The 27,560-nt window shown below is 37.1% G+C and overlaps 2 protein-coding genes across 2 annotated transcripts; both read right to left on the reverse strand.

The window, feature by feature from the left end:
- Positions 1 to 384: 384 nt before the first annotated feature.
- Positions 385 to 1,966, reverse strand: LOC104603725 (aspartyl protease AED3). Its single transcript, XM_010267824.3, has one exon. It carries the CDS (start codon positions 1,865 to 1,867, stop codon positions 536 to 538), a length of 1,332 nt encoding a protein of 443 aa, XP_010266126.1. The 5' UTR covers positions 1,868 to 1,966; the 3' UTR covers positions 385 to 535.
- Positions 1,967 to 3,821: 1,855 nt separating this feature from the next.
- LOC104603714 (Adenine nucleotide alpha hydrolases-like superfamily protein) lies at positions 3,822 to 10,297 on the reverse strand. Its single transcript, XM_010267814.3, has 5 exons — positions 9,865 to 10,297; positions 9,678 to 9,781; positions 9,441 to 9,559; positions 5,551 to 5,642; positions 3,822 to 4,215 (listed from the first exon to the last, which is right to left on the reverse strand). The coding sequence occupies exons 1-4, from the start codon at positions 10,280 to 10,282 to the stop codon at positions 5,564 to 5,566; spliced, it is 720 nt and encodes a 239-aa protein (XP_010266116.1). The 5' UTR covers positions 10,283 to 10,297; the 3' UTR covers positions 3,822 to 4,215; positions 5,551 to 5,563.
- Positions 10,298 to 27,560: the final 17,263 nt, after the last annotated feature.

The following is a 27,560-nucleotide window of genomic DNA, read 5'->3' on the forward strand; positions in this document are numbered from 1 at the left end:
TCTCTCTATCAGACATGACAGCTTGGCAGAGAGAGCATTAGGGTGAGAAGAACAAATGGCAGCCACAGAAACACCACGTAGCAATGTTGTGGCTGTGTGGCTTTAAAGAAAAGGGAAAAAACTAGAATGGGGCCTAGAAAAGAACCATGTACATCAGATGTGTTCGAGGCATCGTGAAACAAGTGTCCAATATCTCAGACACGTTTTGTGAGCCAGTCAACGTAGTCAGCTCATCTAAAGGTATGCATTTACTCATTTACCTACGGATAAATCCGTGATGGGAGAAAGATATGGTATGAAAAGAATTTTGACCAATCAAAACCCATCCATTAATAAAACCCCTTATGCTACCAAGTTTATGATTCCACTTTGACACCACCCCTGTATATTATATATATACTTTTAATTTTTTTTAACCAAAATGGAAATATCTCTTTCCTCAATCCTCATAGGAGATACCAGAAATAAGATAGAAAAGATAAAAACTAAACAAGCACAACCCCTTGAAACGAAGAAAAAGAAACAGAAGAGAAGACTAGTTACAGAGCTCACGAGCAATTCCCAACCGAGAATTGGGGATATCGAACAGGATTCTAAGGTTCTGTTGCTGCAGGTTTGCTATGACGTTCAACACTGAGTTCACATTGCTGGGTGCTGCTGCCATGGCCAGACACGCCAGCGACCCGACGCTGCTGTGTATTAATGTGTTCTCCGTCGGCAGTGTCAAGTCCATCTCCGTGAAATGGAACGTCACGGCCGGCGTTTGAGCTACGTATGTCGTCGTAAAACAAGTATCGAAAGCTCCCAACGAGGATATGGGCGCGTTTATTTGTTTACGGAACTCATCCCGAACTGCTGTATAGACGGGCTGAACGAACCGAGTTATGACCGTACCCGAGTCGATTACGGTTCCAGCCCCGGTGTTTGGATCGAACGCTAGTAGTTCCGGTGCCACCGGGACCAGAACCCTACCCACGCTGATACCGGTGAGGTTGACATAGTATAGAGACGGCCTGTGCGGGTTACGTAGGAGAGGCGTGGTCCTGATGCTCCTGGGCTGACCCACTGGTCCGAGTTTCAACGAACCGGTGAAATAGTAAGACTTGAAACTCGGTAAACAGTAGGAGAAGACGCCCGAGTACAGTGAGCCGGCTTGCGAGAGCAAAGACATTGACCCACGCCCCAGGCCAAGTAACCCTTGAGGTGGGACTGACCCGCCGGAGACGGCGTTGATGCATCCGAATGCGTAATTGGGCAAAACGTCGAGCGCTAACCTAACCGAGTCTTGCGAGAGAGTAGCCGAGAAGGAGGAGTCCCCGCCGTAGGACTGGTTAAAGAGGCATGGGCTGGCAACGGCGGTCGGACAAGAGAGGCCTCGGACCTGAGCACATTGCGGCAGCTTGCAGTCCATGGATCCATACGTGGAAGATGTGTTGGGAGTGAAGACGGTGGAGGAGGAGCAGCCGGTGCAGCCGGAACATGGGACCCATGCGGCATCATTGCTGGTGTCCATGACCATGAACATGAGCTGACCCGGGGTGCCGATCTTGGCTCGGACGACGTAGTTTCCAATGTTGAACATTTGCTGGCCCGAAGCAACGGGAACCGATGTCGCCCTCTGCGCCACCAGACTGGACAGGTAGGCGACGCGCTCCGGGTCCTTGGAAGCCATGTTGATGACCGTGTCGATCCATGACTCGCGCTTGGGTGAGGAGAAAGGCGAGCACTTGCCGTAGATGTGGAAAACAGAAAGCTCCGAGTCGGCCGACGGGGAAGAGGAAGAAGAACAGGTGTCGAAAGCGGCGTTGACTGTTGTTAAGACGAAGAGGGAGAAGAAGACGAACGCGGTAGAAATGGATAATGCCATGACTCGGAGGTGTGACTGGGCCACAGCCCACGGCCCGAGTTTGAAGTTTAGAGTATTGGATTGGGATCTCAACTCTCTAAGGGAGAGAGGCCCATGCAAAGGTTATTATATAAGCCTAGTAAGGGCGAATTTACGAAAAGCGCCCTCAATTAATTTTACCCGCAAGTTAACGAGTTCTCCCTGTTTTCCTTGAAATAATCGATTTCAGTCCGTAACAGTGAGTCTGGGGTCCAGCAAGAACGTGGCACGTGGTTAATGCACTTGATATTGATCGGGAAATGGCCACCGTGTCTCGCGATATATAATAAATAAATCTCAACTTGCGATGGGGATAAAGCAACATGGTACAAACACATGAGATGTTCTCAATACACGCTAGGGCGCGTTCTGTGGGGCGCATATGTGAATTTTACGGTACAAATATACAATATAGCCTTGCATTGAGAATAATGCTAGGCTGTTTGCATGAGAACATCTCCCGTGCTATTTATTACTCAGGGATATTCCCAATACAGGGTAGGATGTGACTATTTATTATCTCAATACAGGGGTAGGATGTGACTGTGAGGTCGGTGTGAAGAGCACTCCAGCAGATCCCAATTCGATAGTTCCAAGTTTTGTCTGAGCAGAAAATGTCTCGTTCACTGTAAGTGTAAGATTCCTAAATCAAACATCCACATAACATACTACACCCGTGCTTTTGCAGAAAACAACGAAAACGCCAGTTTGTGGATCGGAACTCGGAAGTATCTGATTCGGTTAGCGTGAGAAAATGACATGGGTAAGTTGTTGATGGTCATTTGACTTTGATGAATGTTTCGGGAATCAGGATGGAGGAAAAGCAGAGGGAATCAGTAATCACCAAAACCAAACACAGAATAACCCCAAACCAAGCCTTGAAAGGCGAGGACTTTCAGTTTCAGCTTCGGGTCCAACTCCAATTCCATTTTCCAAGTACAAAGTACGAAGTACAAAGCAATCTGAATCAAAATCAAGTTCTTAGATAAGGAAATGCTACGTTTGGAAAACAAATGAAGGCATTTCTGACAAGGATGAATGACCATTGGCCATCGCGGCATCGCCAATGTATTATTGTCTCGTGAACCATCATCTGAGTGTGTGACGCGTTGTCATTCGTTGGCTCTTTTGTCCCTTTATATTACAACTAAGAACAGGAAATAATGTGGTCTGTCACGGGCTCATAATAAGACTTCACATGCTTGGATCCCACAATGGAACACAAGTCTGCAGATTCCTACTTCCTATTCCATCATTTATTCAATACCCAGATCAAATTATAAGAAACATTTGGACTTACACTCTCAATAATTGAATCAAAAAAGAAAAAGAAAAAAGAAGTTGATAATTGGTTCTCCTTTAGCTGATTCAGCTCTAGCTTGTACATTATACAAGCAGTAGTACATTGTGTTGATTAGGCAATTAGCATTAGTGAAACAATAACTAAGGAGGGCCAACATGTCGGGATCAGCAAGCCTGTAGCCACTAGGGCAGGCCCTTTGACAGCAACTCTCACTTCCACAAGTCAAGCTCAGTTTCATTTTGAGAAGTAAATTCATGGTCGAAGAAATCAATAACATAAATTGCCAATCTGAGAACATTGGCGAAAGTTCCTCGGGCTCAGTTTGGAAAGAGTACAAATGCAAATTTGTAGAGTGCAAAAGCTTATCTTTTATATTATTTTGTATGTATTTGTACTCTTTCCAAACTAAGCCTCAGTGAATGCTGTAAGTTTATTGCATACAAGTGGCTGCTATAAACATTGGCGATGATCCCCATCTATAGGATGTGACAACATTATTCTTCAATATTGAGCTAGAGACCGAGTTCAATTATTTTCACCATGGCCTTTCAAAAAAAAAACAACTATTTTCTCCATGGATATTGGTTAGGCAATATGGTTCAGAAAATTAGATTTAAACATTCAAAAGAAAAATTGTAAACAATGAGCCAATCCATAATAAATATTGAATATTAGTTGTTTCACAAGCTTACAGGCACACAGGACACCAAAAAGAACAACTGGGAGCTTTAATAACTCCACCTTTTTTTCCGTTTTTTACATCTACTATAGAGAGCCAAACTCCCACAATCTTTCAGATTTCATAAGAATAGGAGAAATTTACAAATACAACAGTTGCTATGCCACAATGGAACAAACGGGAAAGATGTTACAACCTGGTAGTGACATAATAACCACAAGCAAGAAATAGCAAGATGGGAAAGATCACACTGATACAGCTGACGAAAAAGCATAATCAAGCACGCTGGCAATAAACCGGAAAATAATGGAAACTGTAGTTGTTCAAACTTCCCAAGAAAAAAGTATTCTGTGATGGTAAAAATGCACTATGGTCAATCAAGTATACAGGTGAAAAAAGGTAATGGGAATGAAGACCCTTAAATAAGATAGCATGACAACAATCAAAATGTAATGACTAATGACATAACCCCGGTTCCAGATTATTTCCAGTTATTGCCATCATCTCAAAGACAGTACAAAAATAATGTGTACAGTTGGAAACAATGAAGTAAGATCAACAAACAAATTATATAAAAACAAATAAGTGCCTGCATAATGCCAAAAATAAATGGCTTAGGAAAAATTCATTTGAGTAGTAGTTAGAAATTCCAATATTTGGAAATATTCTCTAAAAATTGCTTTCAAGATCATTAGATCCATGGGAACTAGACTAGATTTCATGAAACAAAATTATGACAAGATATAACTACAATAACAGTAATCATTATAAGGTAATGTTGACCAGATCCAGGAGGATGGCCAGATCCTATGATAACCCAGATACATGTACAAGGGTGCTGTATCATGTCAGACACTTCAGTTTTGGGTGTAAATTGCATATCAGACACCTTTTGTAGTTGTGTCCCTACCATCTCTGGGTAACACAGGCTACACCCCTCCAATTGCATTCAACCATGTGCAATAGAGAGTAAGACTAACTCATATCCCACTAGTTTGTGGATAATTAAGAAAAAGAAAATCCTTCTTTCTATGCACCCTGTTCTCTCCAATCCAACAAGCTTCAGATATACCTTACAATTAAATATTTTAAATTTCAAAAATAAGGAAAGTAGGCATTGGTATATGAGATAGTAAGCAAAAGCAAACATGCATGGATGGGGAAGGGGGGGGGGAGAGAGAGAGAGAGAAAGAGAGGTTGTACCAACAAAAAAAGAAAGAAAGAAAATGAGATTGGCCTTTGGAGAGGTAAGAATATTAGTGGCAACTGGACTTGGGCAGCCAATTCATCTGAACTAGCCTAGATTTAGTAGTAGACTGGGCCTAGGTTTTTATACAATGGACCAGCTTGAGTGCGGCCAAGTCCAGGTTGGGCTGGAACATACATATCAAGGTTCAGTTGTATATATTAGTCTTTCATATATTAATATTTGTCAATGTTTTGTATGAATTTAATTTAAGCAATGCTTTCATGGTGTCCTGCCACCCAATATATACGACCTAGGTTAGACTCCTTGAATGCACTATCTGATTAATATCAAATGCACAAGGCATGGAACAAGATTTATCAAAGCAACTGCAGTATTGTAACACTAACACCTTGTGTTGTTAAAGTAACATAAACTAGAATGGATATTGCAGAATCCACACAACTGCTAGCAAAAGAGACCAGGAAGAAACATACCTAAGGCACTTCATCATGAATCACCCTTTACTACAATCACTGGACATTGTACATGGTTGGTGCAATAGTTGCTTACACTACCCAAAAACATCCTGTTATCATATACACATTTTTTAGGATAGCAATAAATAGAAATAATTGTGCAGGAATAAAGGTTGCAAAATAAGTGTTTATAAGAGATAAAATGAATAGAAGTTGGTTCATGCAATGGCATATATGTTAATAAGAATATAAGCAAGCATTTAATTAAAAAAGGAAAGAAGTCAATACATGACTCTAGAAAACCAAACTATCTAACATGCCAAAGACTGCAAAGAAACAACTAAGATTTCCGCTAATATTAAAAAGTAAAACCTCTGGTTTACCATCCAACAGAATCCCAAGACGTACATCTGAAAGAAAACACAACTAAGGAATGATCTTTCATACATTATAAAAACTACATGAAGAGAATTCAACCTTTTCTTTTTTGAAAATGTGTACTGTTCTCACTCTTCCTATCAGTTGCATGTGCAAATATAATATATTCAAATCAAGAAATAGACAATTCCTCTTGTCAACCTCTTAAATATATAGGTCACTACCTAAAGATGGCTATGAGATAAGGATGCCACTTTCCACATATGGGAGAAAATTGTTCCTGGAGCATTTTTTTTCATCAGCTTGTTCCTGGAGCAGTTTAAGTTCAAACAAAGCCAAGTGAGAGAATCATGCTAAGATATTGTGTACATGTATTTTCCCAACATGCTTACATAAATAAGCATATTTTTCATCATCTAAGCCTTGTCTCAACCATATGGGATCAGCCACATGAATCCTGTTTTACTATTCTGTTCTGTTTAGTTCCACATCCATTGTTAAATTATGAGCATATTATACATGTACAATACACAAATTTACCAATTTTGCTAACCCGTGTTGTCTTGAACTAGACGATCACCCAACATGAATAACTCTTTTGCTTAAAGGAGTCAACCAGAAATTGCTTGAATGTGCTTTCTTGGTAAGGCCCAGGGAACTCCCAGATGTTTTAAAAGAATATCAGTTTAAAAGTCAGACTAAACAAACTAGAATTTTGGGTGTCATCTTGAAGACCAAAGCTCTTTGAATACAATATCTACTTTAAACCCCTCAATCCAAGAAATAATCTCTCCATGAAATTTATTGTATGTTCTTTTTTTAAATAAATAAGATCATCTAGTGAATTTTTATCTTCTCCCTAACAATTCTCTATCAAGTATCAACTGCTTAAGAAAAACATTAACTGAATACATGCTCTTCCATTCCTCCTCCTTGAATCAACTAGCTCATTTGCTATGAGAACTGCATCATGAATATGCTTGTTGTGAACAAAAGCTCCTTTATTTGGATATCAAGGAATGTATCACCTTTCTTAACCGAGTGGCTAGAATCTTGGCCAAGATTTGTACATATTTCTTACCAAATTTATTGGTCTAAAATCCTTCAAACCAGAGATTCCTTTCTTCTTTGGAACTAAGGAAATAAGCGTTGCATTCAAGCTTCTTTCCAAGGCTGCAGAATCATGAAATTCCTCAAGAGCTTTTAAAATATCAATCTTAAGAAGCTCCCAAAGCTTCTTGAAGAATAATAAAGTGAAACCATCGGGGCCTGGAGCCTTTTCCCCTTCCAATTCATCTAAATCCTTCTTTACCTCGTCTTCTGAAAAGGGCTACTCCATTTCTAGCAAAACTATCAGCTATCAAATCAATGGACCTCAGGTTGAGGATTCATCTAAATAAAATTTTCAATCAGGATGCTAAATATTCCACCTCCTTGATATGGTCCCTAAAGTTCTAGAATCATCAAAACCATCTCTCATCTAGACCAATGGATCACCTGAAAGTCAACCCCCCTCCCCCCTCAAAGCATTCAAGTCCCAACAGATATACAAGTTTGAGCTTCTAAAACAGTGCTAGTGAGTTAGCTCCAATGTAGTCATCAAATATAACAGGCTATGCCCCTGCCCTTTAATCTCTGTAGACTCCAAGAACTCTAGAAAGACAATAATTCACTACAAGTAACCATCAAAGTAATGCTTGACAGCAGTCTAATGGAGGGGAGAACAATTGCATGGCTACCTGAGTATTCACCAGTGAACCATTGAACTCGAAATTTGCAACCTCTGGTGTCAGAGCCCACAAACATGCATTTGAATTCCCTCATATTCCAATGAGCCACTCTCATAGTGATACCTATCACGCTATATGGTATGTTAGAGAAGAGCCTAGAGTACTCTCTTCCTAAATACCCACACAATAGATGGTAATGTAAATCCCCACAAGATTGACATTTATTACCTTTTCTTTTCCTGTCTTCACGGCACCTTTTACATTTTCTATAGTTTCATATTCTTTCTATTTGATAGAACTTGAAATAAACCCTTTTCATTAACAATACTTCAAATCTCCTAATTCCGCTACCAAGTTTCCTTGCACAATGGCTTGAAAGTTGAAATAAACCCTTTTCATATTCTTACCATTTGCTAGAAGCCTAAAACTTGAAAGAAACCCTTTTCATTAACAACATTTCGAATCTCCTTTTTCCACTACCAAGTTTCCTTGCACGATGTCTTTACCCTTTTCATTTTCTCTTTTATTTTTCCTCCTTTTTGGTTTGTTTTTCCGAAGGTTTCCAAAAAAATTAGTAGTTCTCTTTATACTTTTCAGTTATATTATGCCACGTGGCATAATTCTTTCCTCTAAATTATAATTCTTTTTTCAGCCAGTTCCATAAACTTCACCATTACTTTTCCCCTCCCTTAAAATTTCACAACTTGACTATGGTAAATCTACTAGTTTCACTTCATTCTGCCCATCTCTTGATGCAAACACCCATGACATACAGGCCTTTTTTGTGTGTACAAACTCTACAAAGGATAAGCTCGCAACCCTTGCACATATTGACTGGTTTACCCTCATAAGGAAAACATCCCCACTTGACAAACACTCTTTCCACTTTAGAAGACACTAGATATTCATCTTTATGTATGAAGCACTGTATTTTTATAGAGCAAGATCATTCACCTGTGCCAACTCAAGGATCATATCCAATTTTACATATCCAAATTCATATCCTCCATGCATCCTTTCTAATCCTTTGCTATCCTCACCACTGTATTTTTCTAGTCCTTTGCCATTCTGAGTGTGAAAACAAAATATGATAATTCATTCAACTCATCCAAATTATGGAAAAAGTTGATTCCAATATCTCTCTGCACAATGACCCATTAATTACACATTTACTTCTTCCTGAAAAAGTATTTTGATGATTAAAAATTGACAAGGTAAGAAAATTAAGACAATTAAGCCACTAGCCAATGAAGAGGAGACTGCACTCAGAAAAACAACAAAAAATGGGATACTGTATGTTCAAAACTCAAGATGGAAAATTTTGAACCCATTAAAATGCTCCCCCCCCCAAACTAAGAAAAAGAGTAAAGTTAAAGCAATAGTCATGCTCAAGTGAATAACTAACATTATAAAGAAAAAGATAATTAAAAAAAGAAAGAAAGAAAATTTAGGAAAATTAGTTGTGATACTATGAATTTGAAAGACGGCTACACCCTTGTCTGCATAGGACAGAAATGTCGTGTTAGATATAGGAAAGTGGTCATGATAATTGGATTACAGGAACCAGATGATCGCTCGTGCAGAAAAACAAAAATAACATGAGACTCGGTAGAATTAAAGAGCATGGACATCACAATCTTGATCAACTTCACCTGCAGGCAAATTCAACCTAGGCAATCTGATCAATAAAGCGTCCCAAATGTTAAGCAGATGTGCGACAACGCAAAGTATTCACAGACAAGTTGGTAACAATGTGATATCAAAACTTGTAGGAATGACAAAAATGAATATTCAAATTACCTTTTGATAGGACCATAAGCGTGGGATCCCATCACAAGAAGATCGGCTTTCAAGTTTTCTGTGAAATCGCAAATCATCTCTTTTGGATCGCCAACAACTACTTGCGTTTTGACAATAGCCTAACAAATTGACCAAATAACCTACCAATATCTCAATGCTCTTTTTTTTTATTTTCAAAAAAAAATCGAATTTGCGATGGGAAGTACTGAAACAATGAACCATTAAGTAAACGCTCACATGCTTTTCAGAGCAAATCTTCAACGCGTGATTCAAGATCGCATTAGTGATGCGCCTCTGGTGCGCCTCAATCGCCGCGGTAAACGCAGGCACCTCCAAGTCAGCTTGTTTGAAATTCAAAATTCAGGTCAGGGAATTGAAAGAGTAACAACAAAGTGGAAGGTAAAACTGAATAGGAGTTACTTACAAGGACCACCAAACGGGATAGAACCGGGGTTAAGACCGACGGCGATGGATGGCGGAGATTGGACGTGGAGGATGACGAAAGTACCGGCTTCGGAGCCTTCTCCCTGGGTTCGGAGCGTCAGATTATCGAGCGCCCATTTCAAGGCGTTCATGCTCTCTTCGCTTCCGTCGACTGCTACAACAACACAGTCTAGCTTCCCAGCCATGGCGATAACAGTGAGTAAGAGAGGGATGTGCGAATCGCAGATCTCGGTCTGTGCAGGCTTTGATGGTTTTGTTGGGTAGTTCAGTAGTTGGACTGGCTCCTTCGAGTTCAAATCAGCTCCTACAAGTAGGCGACCCACTGCGTCCCACACCACATCCCAGACGTGTGTTCGGAACATCTCCCAATGATAGTACATGAAATGATGAGCCATCATCGGGAGATGTCTTTTATACACGGCGCGCGAATTGGAGTTCGGGAATATCTTCGTATTTTTATGTTTTATTTCATGGCGACATATTCTCAATCTAAGGTTACAAGAGACGTTGAAACGGTGTCAGCACGGACTTGCACTGACTGAAGCCGATTTCCGCGAATCGTTAAATGGGTTTTCTTTTTGAGCCGTGTGGGTGTGGATAACTTTTTTTTTGTTTTCTTTTGGCAGTGTCACTGTGCCAGTGTCGCAGACTTCTTCCAAGGCCAGAACTGTTAGATTGGGATTTCTTTCGGTTGATAGATCGGCCACATCGAAATTCGTAGAACTTCTGCATCAAATCAATTAAAAATTCCAATCAAACCGTCAGAGCTCCGCTGATTTTTTTATTCTTGGGCCGGGTTCACCAAAATTCAACCCGAACCCACCCAGCCCAAAAAAACGGGTTGGGTTGGGTTGGGTTGAAGATCGAGATAGGGTTAGGGTTAAAAATATGAACCCGATTTAACATTATATATGTATATGTATAAATGTTAAAAAAATATTATTTATCTATCGATCAATCCCTCTATCCCATTGCAGTTTTCCTCTCACCCTGTGTTGAGCGAGGTTTCATCTTGCCTTTGCCTTTTGTGCAAGTTTTCCAACCTTTTTCCTCGGTTCTCTTTTTTCTCTACTCTCGTTTTTCTTTTCTTCTGTTTTCCCACCAGTGCTGAAAATGGTGCATCGGGATCTCTATGATTGATGATGGTGTGTAGAGTGGCTTTCCACTATGTTACATAATGGCCACGATAAGGTTCTTTCAAGGAAAATTCTTTAGGTTCTATGGCCTGTTAGCATTGTTTAGTTTTTGTAACAAAGACGGAAGACGGGAAGAGTGGTTGTCATGACTTTTGTGATGAAGAAGATGGTACTTTTCCGTGATTCCGTCAACGTCTGACTCTTCGATGCATGTCTTTTATAGGACCGAAGATGAAACCCGGTTTCTATGTCTCATCTCTGGACTGATTATGTTGTAGATATGTGCTACCTTCTCGTGGGACCAATCGACTGCACTTGGGATTTCTAAATTCACAGCGGGTAGAGAGTGGTAAGAAAAGTGCCCAGGAAATCTGGGCTCAATCGAGTGAAGCCATTCCCTTGTTGCACATGATGATTTTTCAGGTGAACCCCTGTATGGCGTCTTTAACCTTTTGTAACTCTTAGCTGTGCCTTTTATTTGAGGGTTTTGCTGTAACGAATAGGGGTGAATAAGAAAAACCGAAAAATTGAATCGAATCAAAACTGGTGGTTAACTAAATCGATCTGTAAATATGTATTTTTATATATTTTATGTATATTATATATTTTATAATTTTTATTTATTTATAAATCAATAAATATGCATTATATATATATATATAGTATATATATATATTATTCATTATTTAAAATATAAATATTTTATATATTTCTAGTTTTTATTATATATTTATATATTTTTTATAATATATATTGTAAATATCAAAAACCGAAAACCAACAGTTAATCGAACCGGTCAGTTGGTTAACCAATCGACTTTTGTTTGATTTCAGTTACTAGTTTTCCAAAAAACGATAGTACTGGTTCGATTTAAAAATAGGCCCATAGTTTATCGGTTAACCAAACCGTGAGCACACCTAACAGTGAAGATCATCTCCAATAATACCGGTGTTATGGATCTATCTATATCTATATAGAGATAAGTTTAGTTGTTGGGAGCCAAGAGCTTATGCTGTTGAGAGTATTTTTGGGCTGAACGGGTGAATCCATTCATGCCCATGCCTATCTTTTGGTCAAAATAAAATATGGGACAATTACTATTTTACCCCTCTCATGGTTACATGGCATTCTCAAGAATGTTCTCAACAGGATAAGGCTATTGGCCCCCAAAAGCTTAAGTTTTTCCATCTACATGTATGTCCTATTTGGCATTTTTAATTCCAACGACTTTCGATCTGCTAGATTTTTCAACATCCATGATCAGCCTGGTGATGTGTTTTGTGAAACAATAAATGGGGGCAAAATTGGTGGCAAATTTTTCGCTATTAATTCTAGGGAAAATTCCCTATCAATACCATGTATTTTGGTTCGAGTGACAATTTGATTCTAGAACTTTAAAAAATGTAACAATCCATTATTCGAACTTTCGAAGCACAACAATCTAGTACCTGTCGTTAACCAGCTGTTAAGTGACATGTAAAAAGACATAAATACCCTTCAAGTATCATTTAATTTTCTTTATCAATCATCCACTAAAATCAAAACCAAATGTCAAATTTTTTATCCTTTTTAATTTTTCCCTCTAAAAGATAATCAACCAAATAGAAAATTAAACAAGATTGAAGCTCAAAATTTAAAGTTAATGGAAACGGAAGAAGAAGCGGATAACTGCAATGACAACAACCACCCAATCAATGTGTCATGTTGCAGAAGGAAACAAAAGCAAAAATGGAGAACTCGAAGGGTTTGAAGGGTTTCAACTTTCAAGTAGACTGTACAAAGTCCGATCATATCTTGCACTGTACAACTTTTTATAAAAATTAATCTTTTCTTATCAGAAGAAACGAAAGGCCATGTGCATGCTGATTTTAAACTATAAAAACTGCGGAGAGAAAAGATAATGGCTTCTTTATTATACAGTTCTCTCCATCATTAGAATTAGAGATGAACTACTCTTCCCTAGTTTTAAGTTTGGAATTCATCCAGTGAAATTATAAAAAAAAAAAAAGTCACCTGATGAAACCCAGTTGAGATGGTTGAATTCATAAAAATATGGTTTTGCATTTTAGAACAGAACAGAGTAATTGAGGGGAGCTGTAAAGAAATTAAGCACAGTTGCTTATTTCTTGCTGCAGCTGAACAGTGCAAAGGAGGAGAGAATATTTGGGGCAGTAGCAAATGTTGCATATGACGTATATGACGTACTGATCGCTTAAACCTTTCGTGAATGGATGGGACTTCACGTGGAGGAATATCTTTAGTACTTATTAATTATTATTCATGGGAAATGTTCTTAATGTACGGTGGATGTACATGTGAGGCGCCCATTTGTGAGGAGTAGATCCCGTCTCCTCCACATGAGGCTGGCAGTCGGTACGCACATTGAAGCTATTGCCCATCAACAATCAGGGTGAGGGAACTAGCTAGGAAGCTTTCTGATATCTTGGCTTCCAGGACTGATGCCCCATGCAGCCATGCTCGCAGAAGTTGCTTTGAGGTAATAGTAATACAAGTGGAGAACTCAGAAGGCAGATTTTTTGGCTCCGGTGACAATTTGGTCCAAGACTGGGCTTTCAAGACTGATGCCCCCAAAGTTTTCTCACAATTTAGTTTTCTACTAGTATTTTTTCTCTCTCTCGATGACAGAGAGCTTGAGCTCTGTTTCACTTTTTGAGGAAGAAGATGATGAACAGTATGCTTTATTTTTAAGGGTAATTTTAATATTTTTTAAAGTTTTATATCATACATGAGATAACATAACTGACGATCCATTAATGGCAAGTACTAGGTTGTCAAGTTTCAAAAATTCAGATCATGGTTTTCAAAACCAGACTGTACTGGAAAAACTAGGAACCGGTCGCCTGATCAGTTCCTTTTTTCTCCAAAACCGTTGATTTTGGTCAGCAAACCACTGAATCGGCCGATTAACTGTTTGAACCGTTTTGACCGTTTTTCAATTTTTTATTTTTTTATTTTTTTTATTAGAACGGGCCAATCGTTCGAACCGATAACCGGACCCCTAAGCGATTCGATCACCGAATCGATTTTAAAAACCATGGTTCAGATATTAAATTATCGCACTTTAAAGTTTGGGGAAACAAATTTTTATTCGAGCCAAAATACTAATCAGGAATTTTTCCTTAATTTTAACGGTCTGGATGTGGATTTAGCTTTTTGTATCCACTAACAATACGGAAGCAAGCATTATTATTTCAACACTTTGAACTTTTCGACCTCATGGGACGGGATTAATTTGGTAGTTGTGGTTCGCTTCACTCTTTTTTGGAAGGTTTCGTTTTATGGGATGCCTTGTCATCGTTTGTGGATGAGATTATTATTGGAAAATTTTCCTTTGTTGATTGTTGGCTGCTAATTCCAATTTTAGAGGGGAGGGATAATGTCTTCTCCTTTCACCCCAGATGTGACATTTGGGATTTTTGATTGCCTTGGGATGGGGTTCGCCTTGGCACTCAATTTGCTCTCTAACCCAATGTTTGTTAGGGGAACCTCTTGAAGTGTTTTGTCTTTATTGAAGGTCTAATACTCCTTTGTTGGCATTTCATGAGTTTGTGTCATATTGCAAAGGTCTCACAGGTTCTCGGGACTTCTTGTTTGGTCTTCATACGTTAATTTTTCCTTATCACTTATAGCTTATAGAAATATTTTTACTTATAGCTTAAAATCTCTCTCTCTCACTCAGTGGGTAATTATACCTAATAATGGGTTAGGTGGGTCAGGTTCGAATTGGGCCAAGACATTTAGGGTTGATTTCAGGTTGGTTCGAATTTCAAATTGGGTTGGCAAATGTTATATCATAACCCTAAATTTTTGGTTAGGATTGACCCATGGGTCAATTCAAGTTATCCTTAAAAAGTAATTATAATTTTAAAAAATAAAAAATACATGAAAAATACCAAAATTAAAGGATTTAACCTTAAATTTCCAAACATAAAATAAAAAATTTGAACATTCAACAATTCAAAGAGTAAAAATTAAAGAGTAGAAACTTATAACAATACATAAATAGTCCCAATTAGACCTGTTAATCAGGTTAGCGGGTTGACCCATAACCCAACCCAGTTTTTCTAAGTTGGGTTGGATTGGGTCATTCACACATTTAAGTAGTTAAATATGAGACCCTAACCTTGTTTTTTCATGTTAGGTTGGATCGAATTCACAAGTTAGGTCAACTTTTTGCCAGATTTATGGGCAATTTCCTCCCTCCATGTCATTTTTTCCCTCTTTTTGGCTTTCATATCATTCCCTTCGCTTAGAGTAAAGTTTGGGGCTATATATTCGGATTTAGCTTTACACTATTCCAAGTTTGGGCAAGAGCTAAACCAAATGCAAGCCCATTAAAGAGTTTATATGTGTGTATGTATACCCATGTATGTATGTATAAGCAACTACGCATCTATAAACTATGTATGTTCCTATCTATTTATTTTATGTACGTATGTATATTGTGTGTTAAAACTTTACATCTAAAGGAAAATTTTCTCCTAAAACATGATAACCATTATCTTTTAATAATTCTAGAATTGAATTAACGCCCTTAAATCTATGAAATAAGTTATAAGAACTCACCCTGACTTGACCCGATCCTAGACTTGCACCCGTCTCCTTAGACCCTTATTTGTATTATACATATTTTGGTCAAGTTAACGTTAGTGACCCTAAAATAAGTGGCCACATGTCTCATTCTTTTAATAACAAAACTATTTCATTGCCCATTTCATGTTCACTCATATAACAACGAGGTTTACTTGTGCATTTTTGCAGTGGATGTCAAAACTGCTTCATCCAACATACAAGAAAAAAAAATCAAAATTGAAGGATGCGTGAGTGAGGTTTTATTTCCTCTTCCACAACTGGACAACCCACCAACAATTTTATTCAGACCAATAGTTCAATCTGAATGGATGGATAGGCTTAATTTTGAAATTTTGGTTTGAAGGATGAAGTTGAATATATAAGGCTCTATTGTAATCATGGTTTTTAAAAACGATCTGGAGAACGAACTGATCAGGGGTCCGGTCACTGGGTCGAATGATCAGCCGGTTCTGACAAAAAAATAATAAATGGTCAAAATCATTTAAACAGTTAATTATTCGGGTCAGTGGTTTGTTGACCAAAATCAATAGTTTTGGGCAAATTTCTGGTTTTGAAAAAAACCGAAACCGATCACCTAATCGATTCCTAGTTTTTCCAATCCAGCCGTCCGGTCCGGTCCAGTTTTGAAAACCATGATTGTAATTTTAAAACGCCTTTAGCTTTTTAGCAATTAATGTCTGATGAGGGGGTCTTTAGAGTTACCACGTACTTATCATAAAGTCAAGGAAATTAAAGTTTAAGAGAAATGTTTGATAACCCTTTTTTCTTATTCACTGTTATCAATGTGTTAGGTCCACACGCACTCCAAGATCTTGATTCTTGACTATTTGCTCAATATGGGCTTCACCTACAAATTCGCATGGCTCTCCGTAGAGTGCACCCCACACTCACAAACATCCTCACGAGGGGATGTATATATGGGGCACATATATGCAAGGTTCAAAATATCAATATGCCCAATACGTCGTATAGAGCGAATCAATACTCATTTTGGTGATTTTTTCTTTTTTTGCCAACTAGTTCAGGGGATCCGGTTTAGGTCTTTGCAACACCTTGAATCGATCAAACCACTGATACACCCACTGTAGGGGTGTATTAGTAGGGTGCCGAAACAATACGTATTAGTCTATACGGGCCGATACGTGTCGATACTTTGAACATTGTATATATGGGTGAGCTTTGTGTTAGAGCCTATCTTTGGATGGTTGGACCGTTCGACCTGGAAACCGTTCAGACAATCGGTTTCATTTTACCCCAAACCCAGTTCTTAGCCAAAAACCATTGAATTGGTCAACAATCCGTTGACCCAGGTAGTCAAACCATTAACTCATTCGACCTGTTCAACAGTTTTGACATTTTTATTTTAATTATTTTTTATTTTTTGTTAGAATAGGCCATCCATTCGGACTGGACAGTTGAACTGTCAACCCAAAAACCAGTGGCCATAATGGTTCCAATTCTGGGTTATTTTTAAAATATTGCTCAACTCCTTACATCCCCATTTGGGAGGAGATGGGATCTGCTCCTCACAAATAGGCGCCTCACATGCACATCCACAGTGTATTGGGAACATATCCCGTGAATAATAACTAATATTCACGGGAGATGTTCCCAATGCATGGTACAATGTGCGTGTGAGGTGCCAGGTGTGAGGAGCAGATCCGGTCTCATTTGGGAGGGCTTCAACTATGAATGAAGTTTTTGGCATTATTGTTTCAATAAAAATAAATAAATAAAAAATAGGCACTCGATGGTTTGTATGATGGTCCCTGATGTAGGCGCACATGGTCTGACCCAATAGCGCGCATACACATGGCAGGTAGCGACGCTTAGGGCGGACCCTATGAGGGCGTGCACCAAACAGAGGTTGGCTCCTTACTTGGAACCAATGACGCAGCCGCATGCGGCGACCTCAGATGGTTGCGCTGCTCAGGGTCGGACTGCATCCTAACTGTCCGAGCCCACCTAGGCGGCCTCAAGTATAAATAAGGGACAACCCTTTCTAGGTAAATGGCTAGAATCTAAACTCAACACTTCTAAGAACTCTTCAGTTTCCTTTGTGGCCTCGTCTAAGCGTCCTCACCTCAAGCCTTGTCCACTTGGTGTTGTGCCCTTACTAACTTGACCGTCGGAGTCCCTCCCTCAAGTCTCCACTAGGGGCCTCTAACATTCTTTCTCTTTTCTTAGGTCTAACCTACTAGTTCTCGGCTACCGCGGACCTTGGTCACTTCAATCAGCCCTCGGCTCGAATGCGAAATTACAGTGTTGCCCTCAGCCCATTCTGGCCATCAATAGTTCCCATAGTATTCCTCTTTGGAACTTGGATAAGGTAATAAGAAAACTTAGACCTAGTACACAACACATTTTGTGCGCCTATGGGTGCATTGGACGAGTGCACCCGCGAATGAGAGGCGAACACGTGTTAACCACGAATTAACAAAAGTTTTCTCCATTATTAATAATTTGGCTGGTTGTACCAGCTATTGTTGACTCTCCTCCATTGAATCAAACATTCATGGCAACTTAGTGCACACCAGTGTCATGAACGGGTAAGCCACCTGCAGCGAGAAAAAATCCACCATCCCCTTGCTTTCATCAGATGACAGGAACTCCAATGAGAAGAAAGGAGGGGAAGAAGAAAAGAGAGAGAGATGGAATGCACATGTTGAAGTAGAGCTCTTTGCAGAGTTCTTTGCAGTGTTGCACATGTTGAAGCAGAGTTCTTTGCAGGACTCTACGCAGAGCTCTCTAGTGCTGGGAAAGCCAAAAGCAAATCATCCATTATCAATGAAGAAACCCTACACCTAGAAACTCCTCGATATAGATGCCCCCGACCCCGACGAGTCTCCGTCTCTTCCCCAAGATTACTACCCGGTTCCGCCACTAACCCCTGCCATTAGACCTGTTCATGGGCCGGGCCGGGCTTTCACTTGTCATTAAGGGAAATATGCTAGGCCCGAGCCCGAGCCCGAAGCCCGACCTAAAAAAAAAAAAACAATTTTCCCTATTCAAATTAGAATTAAAAATTCATATAGTTTTTTTTCTCTTTTAAATGAACAATGGGCCTATAAGATGGTTTTTTCCCCTTTCTTTTATATTTTAAAACACAGTTTTACATTCTTAAATCAAAAAATCTATTCAAATTGACATAATCACATTACTCACTTTAAGTCTAATATTAGGTCGGGCCGGGCTATTTTGACAAAACCCGAGCCCGGCTCGATTTTATTGCGGGTCGGGCTTTTTGGCCCGAATTTAAGCCCGCGGGCCTATAACCACGTTCAAGCCCGTCCGGGGGCTGGGCCGGGCCGGCCCGTCGGGCCACCCGGCCCATGAACAGGTCTACCTGCAATCACCTGGGCAGCAACAGCTAGAAAACCCCTGCAACCCATGTCGACCTTCGATTCCTCCATGGCTTTGACGGTGGTGGTGCTCCTGACGGCTCTATTCTTCATGGGTTTCTTTTCCATCTACATTCGCCGCTTCGCAGAGGAGAACACGTTGGAACTTTGTCGAGAAGAAGAAGAATGGAGAGGAGATGAAGAATACGTCGTCGCCGGAGCTCTGTCGCCATCAATGACTCGTCGGCGTTCTATCGCCGCTGATGGAGGAAGGGTTTGGTGTATGGGCAGGGTTCGGTGGAAAGAAATCGAAGAAACATGGCCTTTTATCTGTGTTCCAGACCGGTTCGCATGGACACAAACCGGTTCATGACCGTGTGAACTGCTCGATTGAACCAACCAGACCACATTAATGCTCAAACGCGCGTTAACGTTGGCCTGATCGACATGTCATTTTGCCATTCACGAGTGCACTCGTCGAGTGCACCCACCCCCACCCAAAAAAACTGTAACCGAGAAGAAACTTGCGCCATACGTAGTAATGAGAAATAGCAGGGGTGAAGTTTTATTCTCTCGAGCAAAGATATAGGAAGTTGTTCAATCAATTCAGCACATAGACAGCTGAAGCTCATAAGATTGTGTTTCATTGACGGAGACTCGAAGCTTATGATTTCCCTTTCCCTTCAAGCGTGAAGTCTACTGTTGAAGATTGCTTATTTCTCTATTCGTTGCATGGCTTGACGGTTCAATATTCTCATGTGCTTAGAGAAGTTAATTTTGCAGCGGATTGGTTAACTAGTATTAGACATAATTCCAATAGTTTAAGACGTTTTTCTACTAGTCTAGCATGGCATTTCAATTACATCTATATGAATGATACAAGAAGATGATGATGATAATTCTTGTCTTGTCTTTCATTATCTAATGATAGTCAATGATCAGTAATGATGTCCAAGGCAAATGATTATTATCATTGGATTGATTCGGCTCGGTTTCGAGTTTTGACCATAATAAAATTCGACTTGTAAGGCTCAAGAGCCGATTCGAATATTACATAATAATAACAATAATAATAATAATAATATATTATTATTATTATTATTATTATTATTATTATATAAGATAATATATATAATAAAAATATTATATATAATATTTTTATTTTTATATTAATAATAACTAATTATTATAATTCTTAATTTTTTAAATATCAAATAAAAAATATTTTTATATATAATTTTTTTATTTTTATAAAATATTTTTTTTCAAATCAAGCTCGAATAGCTCGAATCCACCCCTGATTATTATAGATTTAATAAAACTGATCCCACGTGGAATAGATATAACTAATCAAACGTTTCTCTTTTCTTTTTTTCATTTAAGCCAAACCTTTTTAATCATCTAAAAGATCTCCTGCACTTGATTATTATATTGTAGCTGATGAAAAAGGTCCGCCTATCAAACGATTGGGATCTATCAATTATATCCATCTCACCAGAAAAAAAAAAAGAAACTTCATATTTAAAGGAACAAAGAAAATGATGGGGCCGCAGACGCAGATGGTGATTCCCACTGCAACTATTTTCTATTGGAATAGTTTGGTTGCGTTGTGCTTAGTCAATCAGTTAATCATCCAAGGTGCACAAAGGAGACCTTCACATTTTGGGATGTTTGGAACTGTGGCCGTTTAAAAAAAAAAAAAAAATGGTGTCACGTCAGATCTACATAGGCATTTCAATAAATGCCCATGTTTCTCATTGTTTGGTTTAGCCGATTATTAAACAATCGGGCATGTCTCAAAAATCAGGACCCCACCAATATATGAAATGTCAAATTTGGTGTTTTATGCATCGGTGAATCATTTCCCTCAACGGTTGATTGATGTGTATCCTATGTGGTGCTTACCTGTCAGCACATACATGAAAAACGGTGATGAAAATCACCTTACCAAACAGCAGAGTATTGCTCACTGTCTACGTGGTAGAAGTGTTTTTTTTGTGAAAAAATGGTCTTGGAAGCATGAACATTTTTTCTTGAAAATCGGTTCCAAAAAGCGCCCATGCTTCCAAACACCATGAAAGGGATTCATTGAAATCTGAACCATTGGATTGATGTAAGAAAAATGGGATTTGTTATATAAATCTCCAAAATTAAGATATTTTGATTGTAATTTTGTAATAACTAGTGGCGACTTGTTCATTCACGTGGTTAAGTAAAATTGAAGGTTTGGCTTATTTTGGAAGGAGTACAAAAGCAAATATGCACAGTATAAATACATACAAAATAATATAAAACACAATGTTTTATACTTTATAAATTTGTATTTTTATTCTTTTCAAACTGAACATTTTATTATAATTACAATTAGGATCAGTTTGGAAAGAATACAAATATAAATATGTAGAGTGCAAAACCTTGTATGTTAGTATTATTTATACTCTTGCCCAAATTAAGCTTTAGGCTATGTTTGGCTGTAGTGCACAATTTTATTTGTACTAGCACAAATGCATGGGAGTGTAAATGAAAGAAATGTAAATCCTCATTTAATTTTATTTTGGGTTTTATTTTATTCTGTTTCATTTCTTAATTTACTTTATTTGTACTGCAATCAAACAAAATAAGCAAAGATTTGAAACAAAAATAGGCCAGAATTTACACTTGAATCATTTGCACCACCATAGTTTTGCATCAATGCAGATTTATTTGCATTGCAACCAAACGCAATCCTAGGGAAAATCAGTATGAGACAAAAGTCAGGGCTCAAGCACTGCATGTGCTTGTTAAGTGAAATTGAAGTAAAGTCGCCTTTATCATGGTTGGGGCCTTGGGGGTTAAAAAAATCTCCATGTAATATGTGGGGTTTATCATGTGAAATTTGACCAGAAGGAATTCTTTGATGTTTTTAGGATTTTAATACATTAATAGAAAATAATGTTTTGCAATTTGTAGACTTATTGACAAAATGTAAATTTAATTAGGTTTAGAATTTACACACAACAATAAGAAATAGAGAAGAATTGTATATAACTATTATATTATGGAAATTTATAAATTTTAATTACAAAAACATTATTAATTTGAACATGGATTCACTGATATTTATATTTGAAAACGGAATTGTAGTTGGGCCCAATCAATACATAAGCTTTGTTAAGTGAAATTAAAATAGGGGAAACCTTCTAATGTTCCTAAGTAGGGCTACAACTTGGGTGGGCCATATCCAACTTCAACCAACCCAATTTTTTTGCATAGTTTGGACTTGAGCTTTTGGGCTATGGGCTTGGCCTAGACCAAAAATCTCAAGTTTTTCCTAAACGTTGGTTGAGGCCTCAGGTAGCCCAAGTCTGTCCAACGTAATCCAGACAAATATATACATGTATACATTTTATTTTTATAAAAATACCTTTTTCTTGAAAGAATTAATTTGTTTTGAGAGATGCATATAATCAAATATTAATTTTAATTTCATCTTCTTTATTTACGTTAATTAATATTTCAATCAGTTGGTGTAATGTTTATATTTTGTTGGCTTACATTAATTTGTTATATTATAATAATTTTTCAACTTTACTTAAAATTAGTAAAATTAACACAACTATTTGATTAAAAGTTGATGGGGGTGTTTGCACCATTGATTAATTTATTATGAATGATCTTATATTAATAATCCTACATTGTTATTAATCATGACTCAATATTGGGAAAATCTATGATGTAGAAATAATATGATATGGAAAGAGTTTTGATCAACCAAAACCCACCCATGAATTTTGATAAATAACACCTTATTTGATACCACGTTTATGATTTCAGTTTATTGGTCAATTGTTTTCCGATATCATATCTTTTCCATATCATAGTTGAACCCCTCAATATTGCTTTATTATTATCATTCATATATTATTAATCATGTTTTATTGATTATCCTATACTAATACCTTGTTCTTATTAGTATATTAGTATAAATTCTATATTTGTATTGATCATAGTTTTAGTATATTGAGTCTATATTAATAACTAATTATTATATAATAATCTTCTACTAATATAGGCTTATAGTTTTTATTAATCATATAATACTCAGTGAAACTGAAGCAAGATGAGCCTTATGACATTCCCAAGAATTAATTTTTGGTTATATGTAGTTAAGTGAATTTGTATTAATTTGTATTAGTTTTAATTATTTTTAAATGGAACTGGACAAATTTTAATTTTCTATAAATAATTTTTAGTAGTAACCATAAAATAATTTTTTTATTTATACTTATTTTATTACTTTTAATTAGATTTTATTATTTCCACTATTTCTAAGTTATTTTAAATTAATAAAAATTTATAATATATTTATTAATCTCTATTATTTTAAATTGATTTTAAATTTTATATTAATTTTTATTATATTTTGATTAAGTTAATGTTTTAATTAATTGATTAATTTATTAAGTTACTATTCAATTACATTTAATTAGGTTATTAAGTTAAATAAATAAGTCCAAGCACTACAAACTTTTTTCTTTTTCTTAATAAAACCTTTTTTTTTCATTCCCGTTCAAAGCTAGATGGATACTTAATTAATGGATACTTTAAAAGATACAAAAATCAATTGGTCAAAGAATAGGGATGTAGGAGGGGGCAAATAGATTTAGGGGGCATTGTTTTTTTGGATTTTGAGAGGGGGAAAGTTGGTCAATGGGTTTATTTTCTTGGGTATTTACCCCGGGTAAGTGATACATCTCCTAGGTGGATAAATAACTTTTTCACCTGGGGGAAGTTGTCATTACTTAATGAGACAAAAATGCCCCTTTTAATAATGGATTTTTATGGATAAAATGATCATTGCCTTATTTACATGGGAAATAAAAAAAACATGGGTAGATGCACTTACCCGGGTAAGTAACTTACCCAAAAGAAAACGGGCCTTAAGGGTAGACTTTTTAGAACAAATTAAAGTGGAGTGGAAGTGAAGTGATTATGATGAGAAATTAGGAATGTGTGAATATTCTCTGAGAAAATGGAAAAAAATAAAAAAGTAGAAAATTTAGAGGGGGCAATGGGGAAGAAAAGGGCTTCTCGTGTAGCATACATTGCTGTAGTATGTAGGTGTGGATCCAGTAAAATTGCACACTCTCTATTAAAATTAAAATACATGAATTTAAACAAACATATCAATTTTCAATTAAATTCTAAGGATCTGTTTGGTTCGCTGTTAGGATTGGAATTGCCTATTACCAATAGCTGTTTGGTTTTAGACAAGAAATCATTACTGTTTGGTTCATTTGGAGGAATCAGAATCAACCAAAAATTTCTGATTTTGAATTAATTTATTAATTTATTTTTACTTTATTATTTTTTAAATTAATATTTTACCAATAAATTATTATTATTTTATCATTATATAATAATCATTATCTTAGTATTTTATTAATGTTTTATAAATGTACAATCAAATCTGCATATATTGAGACTTAAATCACTCTCACGAAGAGGATAATATCAAAGCCTAAGGAAAGATTTTTTGAAAAATTTAATAATATCAAAAAATAAGAATTTTCCTTTGACTTCTTATTAATGGTAGGTAACCAGTAAAAAATTCCTACATAATAGAGGACTCGAATATTATGCGTCATTGTTCGAGCTGTATTGAACCAATGGAGGATGAAATCATATCATATTTTTATTAAATGTCCTCTAGTAAGACAATTTTGGATGACCGCAGAGGATGCATGTCCGTGTTCAGTAGGGATGATAGGAATATCCAAGAATAGTGGTTGAGAGTTATCTCTTCTTCCTCCATTGTTCCTTATTTTTTTTCTTTTTTTAATCTTCTTATTCTCTCTATTTCTCTTTGCCATGTTATTCGGATCTAAGGGGTCAGATATCTTGAACGTACGATCTGACGTGTTCAACTCAAATGGACTAATTCACCTGTCACTTAGGCTTAATTTGGAAGGAGTACAAATAGAAATATGTAGGGTGCAAAACCTTATATTTTATATTGTTTTATATGTATTTGTACTGTACATATTTGTATTTGTACTCTTTTCAAATTAAGCCTTAGGCTCAATTTGGAAGGAGTATAAATGCAAATATGTAGAATGCAAAATTTTATATTTTATATTATTTTATATGTATTTGTACAGTATATATTTGCATCTGTACTCTTAGGCTCAGTTTGGAAGGAGTATAAATACAAATATGTACTGAAGAGTACAAATGCAATTATGTAGAGTGCAAAATTTTATATTTTGTATTATTTTATATGTATTTATACAGTACATATTTGCATCTGTACTCTTGAGGCTTAGTTTGAAAAAAGTACAAATATAAATATGTACTGTGCAAAATACATAGAAAATAATACAAAATACAAGGTTTTGCACTCTTGTACTCCTAAACTGAGCCTTATACTCAGTTTGGAAGGAGTACAAATACAAATATGCAAGTGCAAAACCTTATATTTTGTATACATTTGTACTGTACATATCTGTATTTGTGCTCTTTCCCAATATAGGGGTTGGAAAGAGTACAAATACAAACCTAATCCTAGGTGTGCAACTATTTATAAAAAAAAATAAAAAAAAAGGTGTACAACTTAGGTGGGCTTGGGTTGAAATTTTGTCAAAATTTGAATAGAACCAATCCAAAGGCCCAAACTCTGAGCAGTGTAGAATGCCAATTGGGCTAACCCAAATTGTTCCCCTACCTAATCCACATATATTGACCCATTTGAATATTTCAACCTAGGCTCAGTTTGAAAAGAGTGTAAATACATAACCTTATATGAAAATTTTAAACCTTGTATTTGCATAGTACAAGTGGGAGATCTCCGCATCCCCGCCTAAATGGACAACCATAATCCAACCGAACTCATCCATTTGTAATTGGCTCATTGGGTTGCTCCACCCATGTTCCATCCATACATTAAATGGATAAGTTGTAAATGAATGAATTGGATGGATTGCAATGGTTAAGAAATTGCCACCCCTACACTAAATGGATACGTACAGTGTAAAACCTTAAATGGATACGTTCAGTGTAAAACCTTGTATAAAGCTTAAATGGATTTTTAATTTTTTTATTAGGAAGGTGGGGCCCGTGGGGGGGGGGGGGGGTAGGTTCGATCTCTAGTTCTACAATTGTATACATACGTGGGCCATAATGGGTTTGGGTGGTTGGTAGTTTGATCTTCAATTGCACCCAGCCCAACCAATTAACTCCCCTCGGTAGTCCAGCTGATGGATCAATCCACTGGCCTATGGTGTAATATTAGGGATGCCAGTAGAATTGTTTTGGGTTGGATCCATCCAAATCAAAATTAATTTGGACAAATTACCAATAATACATATGTATTATTGAATTGGAGCACTCCAGACATAATGGCACAAAGTATATATTGGATTCTTGATTCATTTATAATAGATTTATATTGGATATTGGGTTAGGTTGAACTGATATCCGATCCATTAACATAAAATAAGAATACAGGTGTCAATGGACCAAGTTTGGATTGGAACTAATCTAAATTAAAATCAATTTGAACAGATTGGATAATTCAGACATTGAATTGAATTGGACCTGATCCATTTGTAATGGACTCATATTGGACTGGATTGGATTGAACGAAATCTAGTCCTACTTTATCTATTTTAAGATAATAAAGGAAAGCCACCTTTAGTTTATTTCTACTAAAAAGAAGCTCTCATTTATTTCAGATTTTTTATTTTGTTTGGCAAAAAAGGCAAAACAAAAGAAATGGGTCTTACCAAGCTATGACAAAATCTTACGAAAAATGCGTGCCTCATTGTAATTCACCCAAAAAATATATAGCTGTTGATATAGTGCAAATTCTCCCCTTGATAAGGAATTATTTCTCAATCCTTCACTTGACGGCCCATGGGTCACCGTCGGATATGCATGCAGCTATAAGGCCCATTAATTAAACAAGTTGGGCCTGGGCTTAGTATGGCTGGCCTAAGCTAGTCTTTTGAGGTTTGCACCCCTCCCGGCTCCCAAATCAAGGAAAACATTTGTGGATGCGATCGTGGTTTTGACTATATATGTAACTGCCAATGAACGGTCAAAGTGCATATTCAATTAATTCGTCTAGCTACTTGAAACCTTGACTCTACAAACTTTAATTCAACATTCAACAACACACGGCTGGAAAATATTTTGACAAACAAATATTCACAGAAGACAGGGCGGTAAATGAGCTGACCTAGCTTGGTTCATCCTTTATCTTTCAGCCTAAATTTAGAGCCCGTTTGGGACGCTTATATGTTAGAGGTGAATTGCTTTGATTGAGTTGTGGTCGTTGAGTATTCGTGTTCTGAACAAATTACTTGAAGACCAATATTGACTTTTTGGATTTTCACCAAATACATTTTACAGTTTGTGTGAGTTCCATTTGAGACCCAGCTCGGAATGTCAAAAGCTGCATTCTGACCTATTTGAGAGGGTTTCTGCGTTGGAAGTAAGGTGCACGTGCATTGATTCAGCCACGGTGTTTGAGCACCAGTGTTTTAAAGAAGTCAGGGCCCTGTTTGGCAATGTTTTGTGAGAGTGTTTCTTTCATTCCTGATGTT

This window comes from Nelumbo nucifera, chromosome 5 (genome assembly GCF_055504915.1).
Source record: "Nelumbo nucifera cultivar China Antique chromosome 5, China Antique-T2T, whole genome shotgun sequence".
NCBI classification, from domain to species: Eukaryota; Viridiplantae; Streptophyta; class Magnoliopsida; order Proteales; family Nelumbonaceae; genus Nelumbo; species Nelumbo nucifera.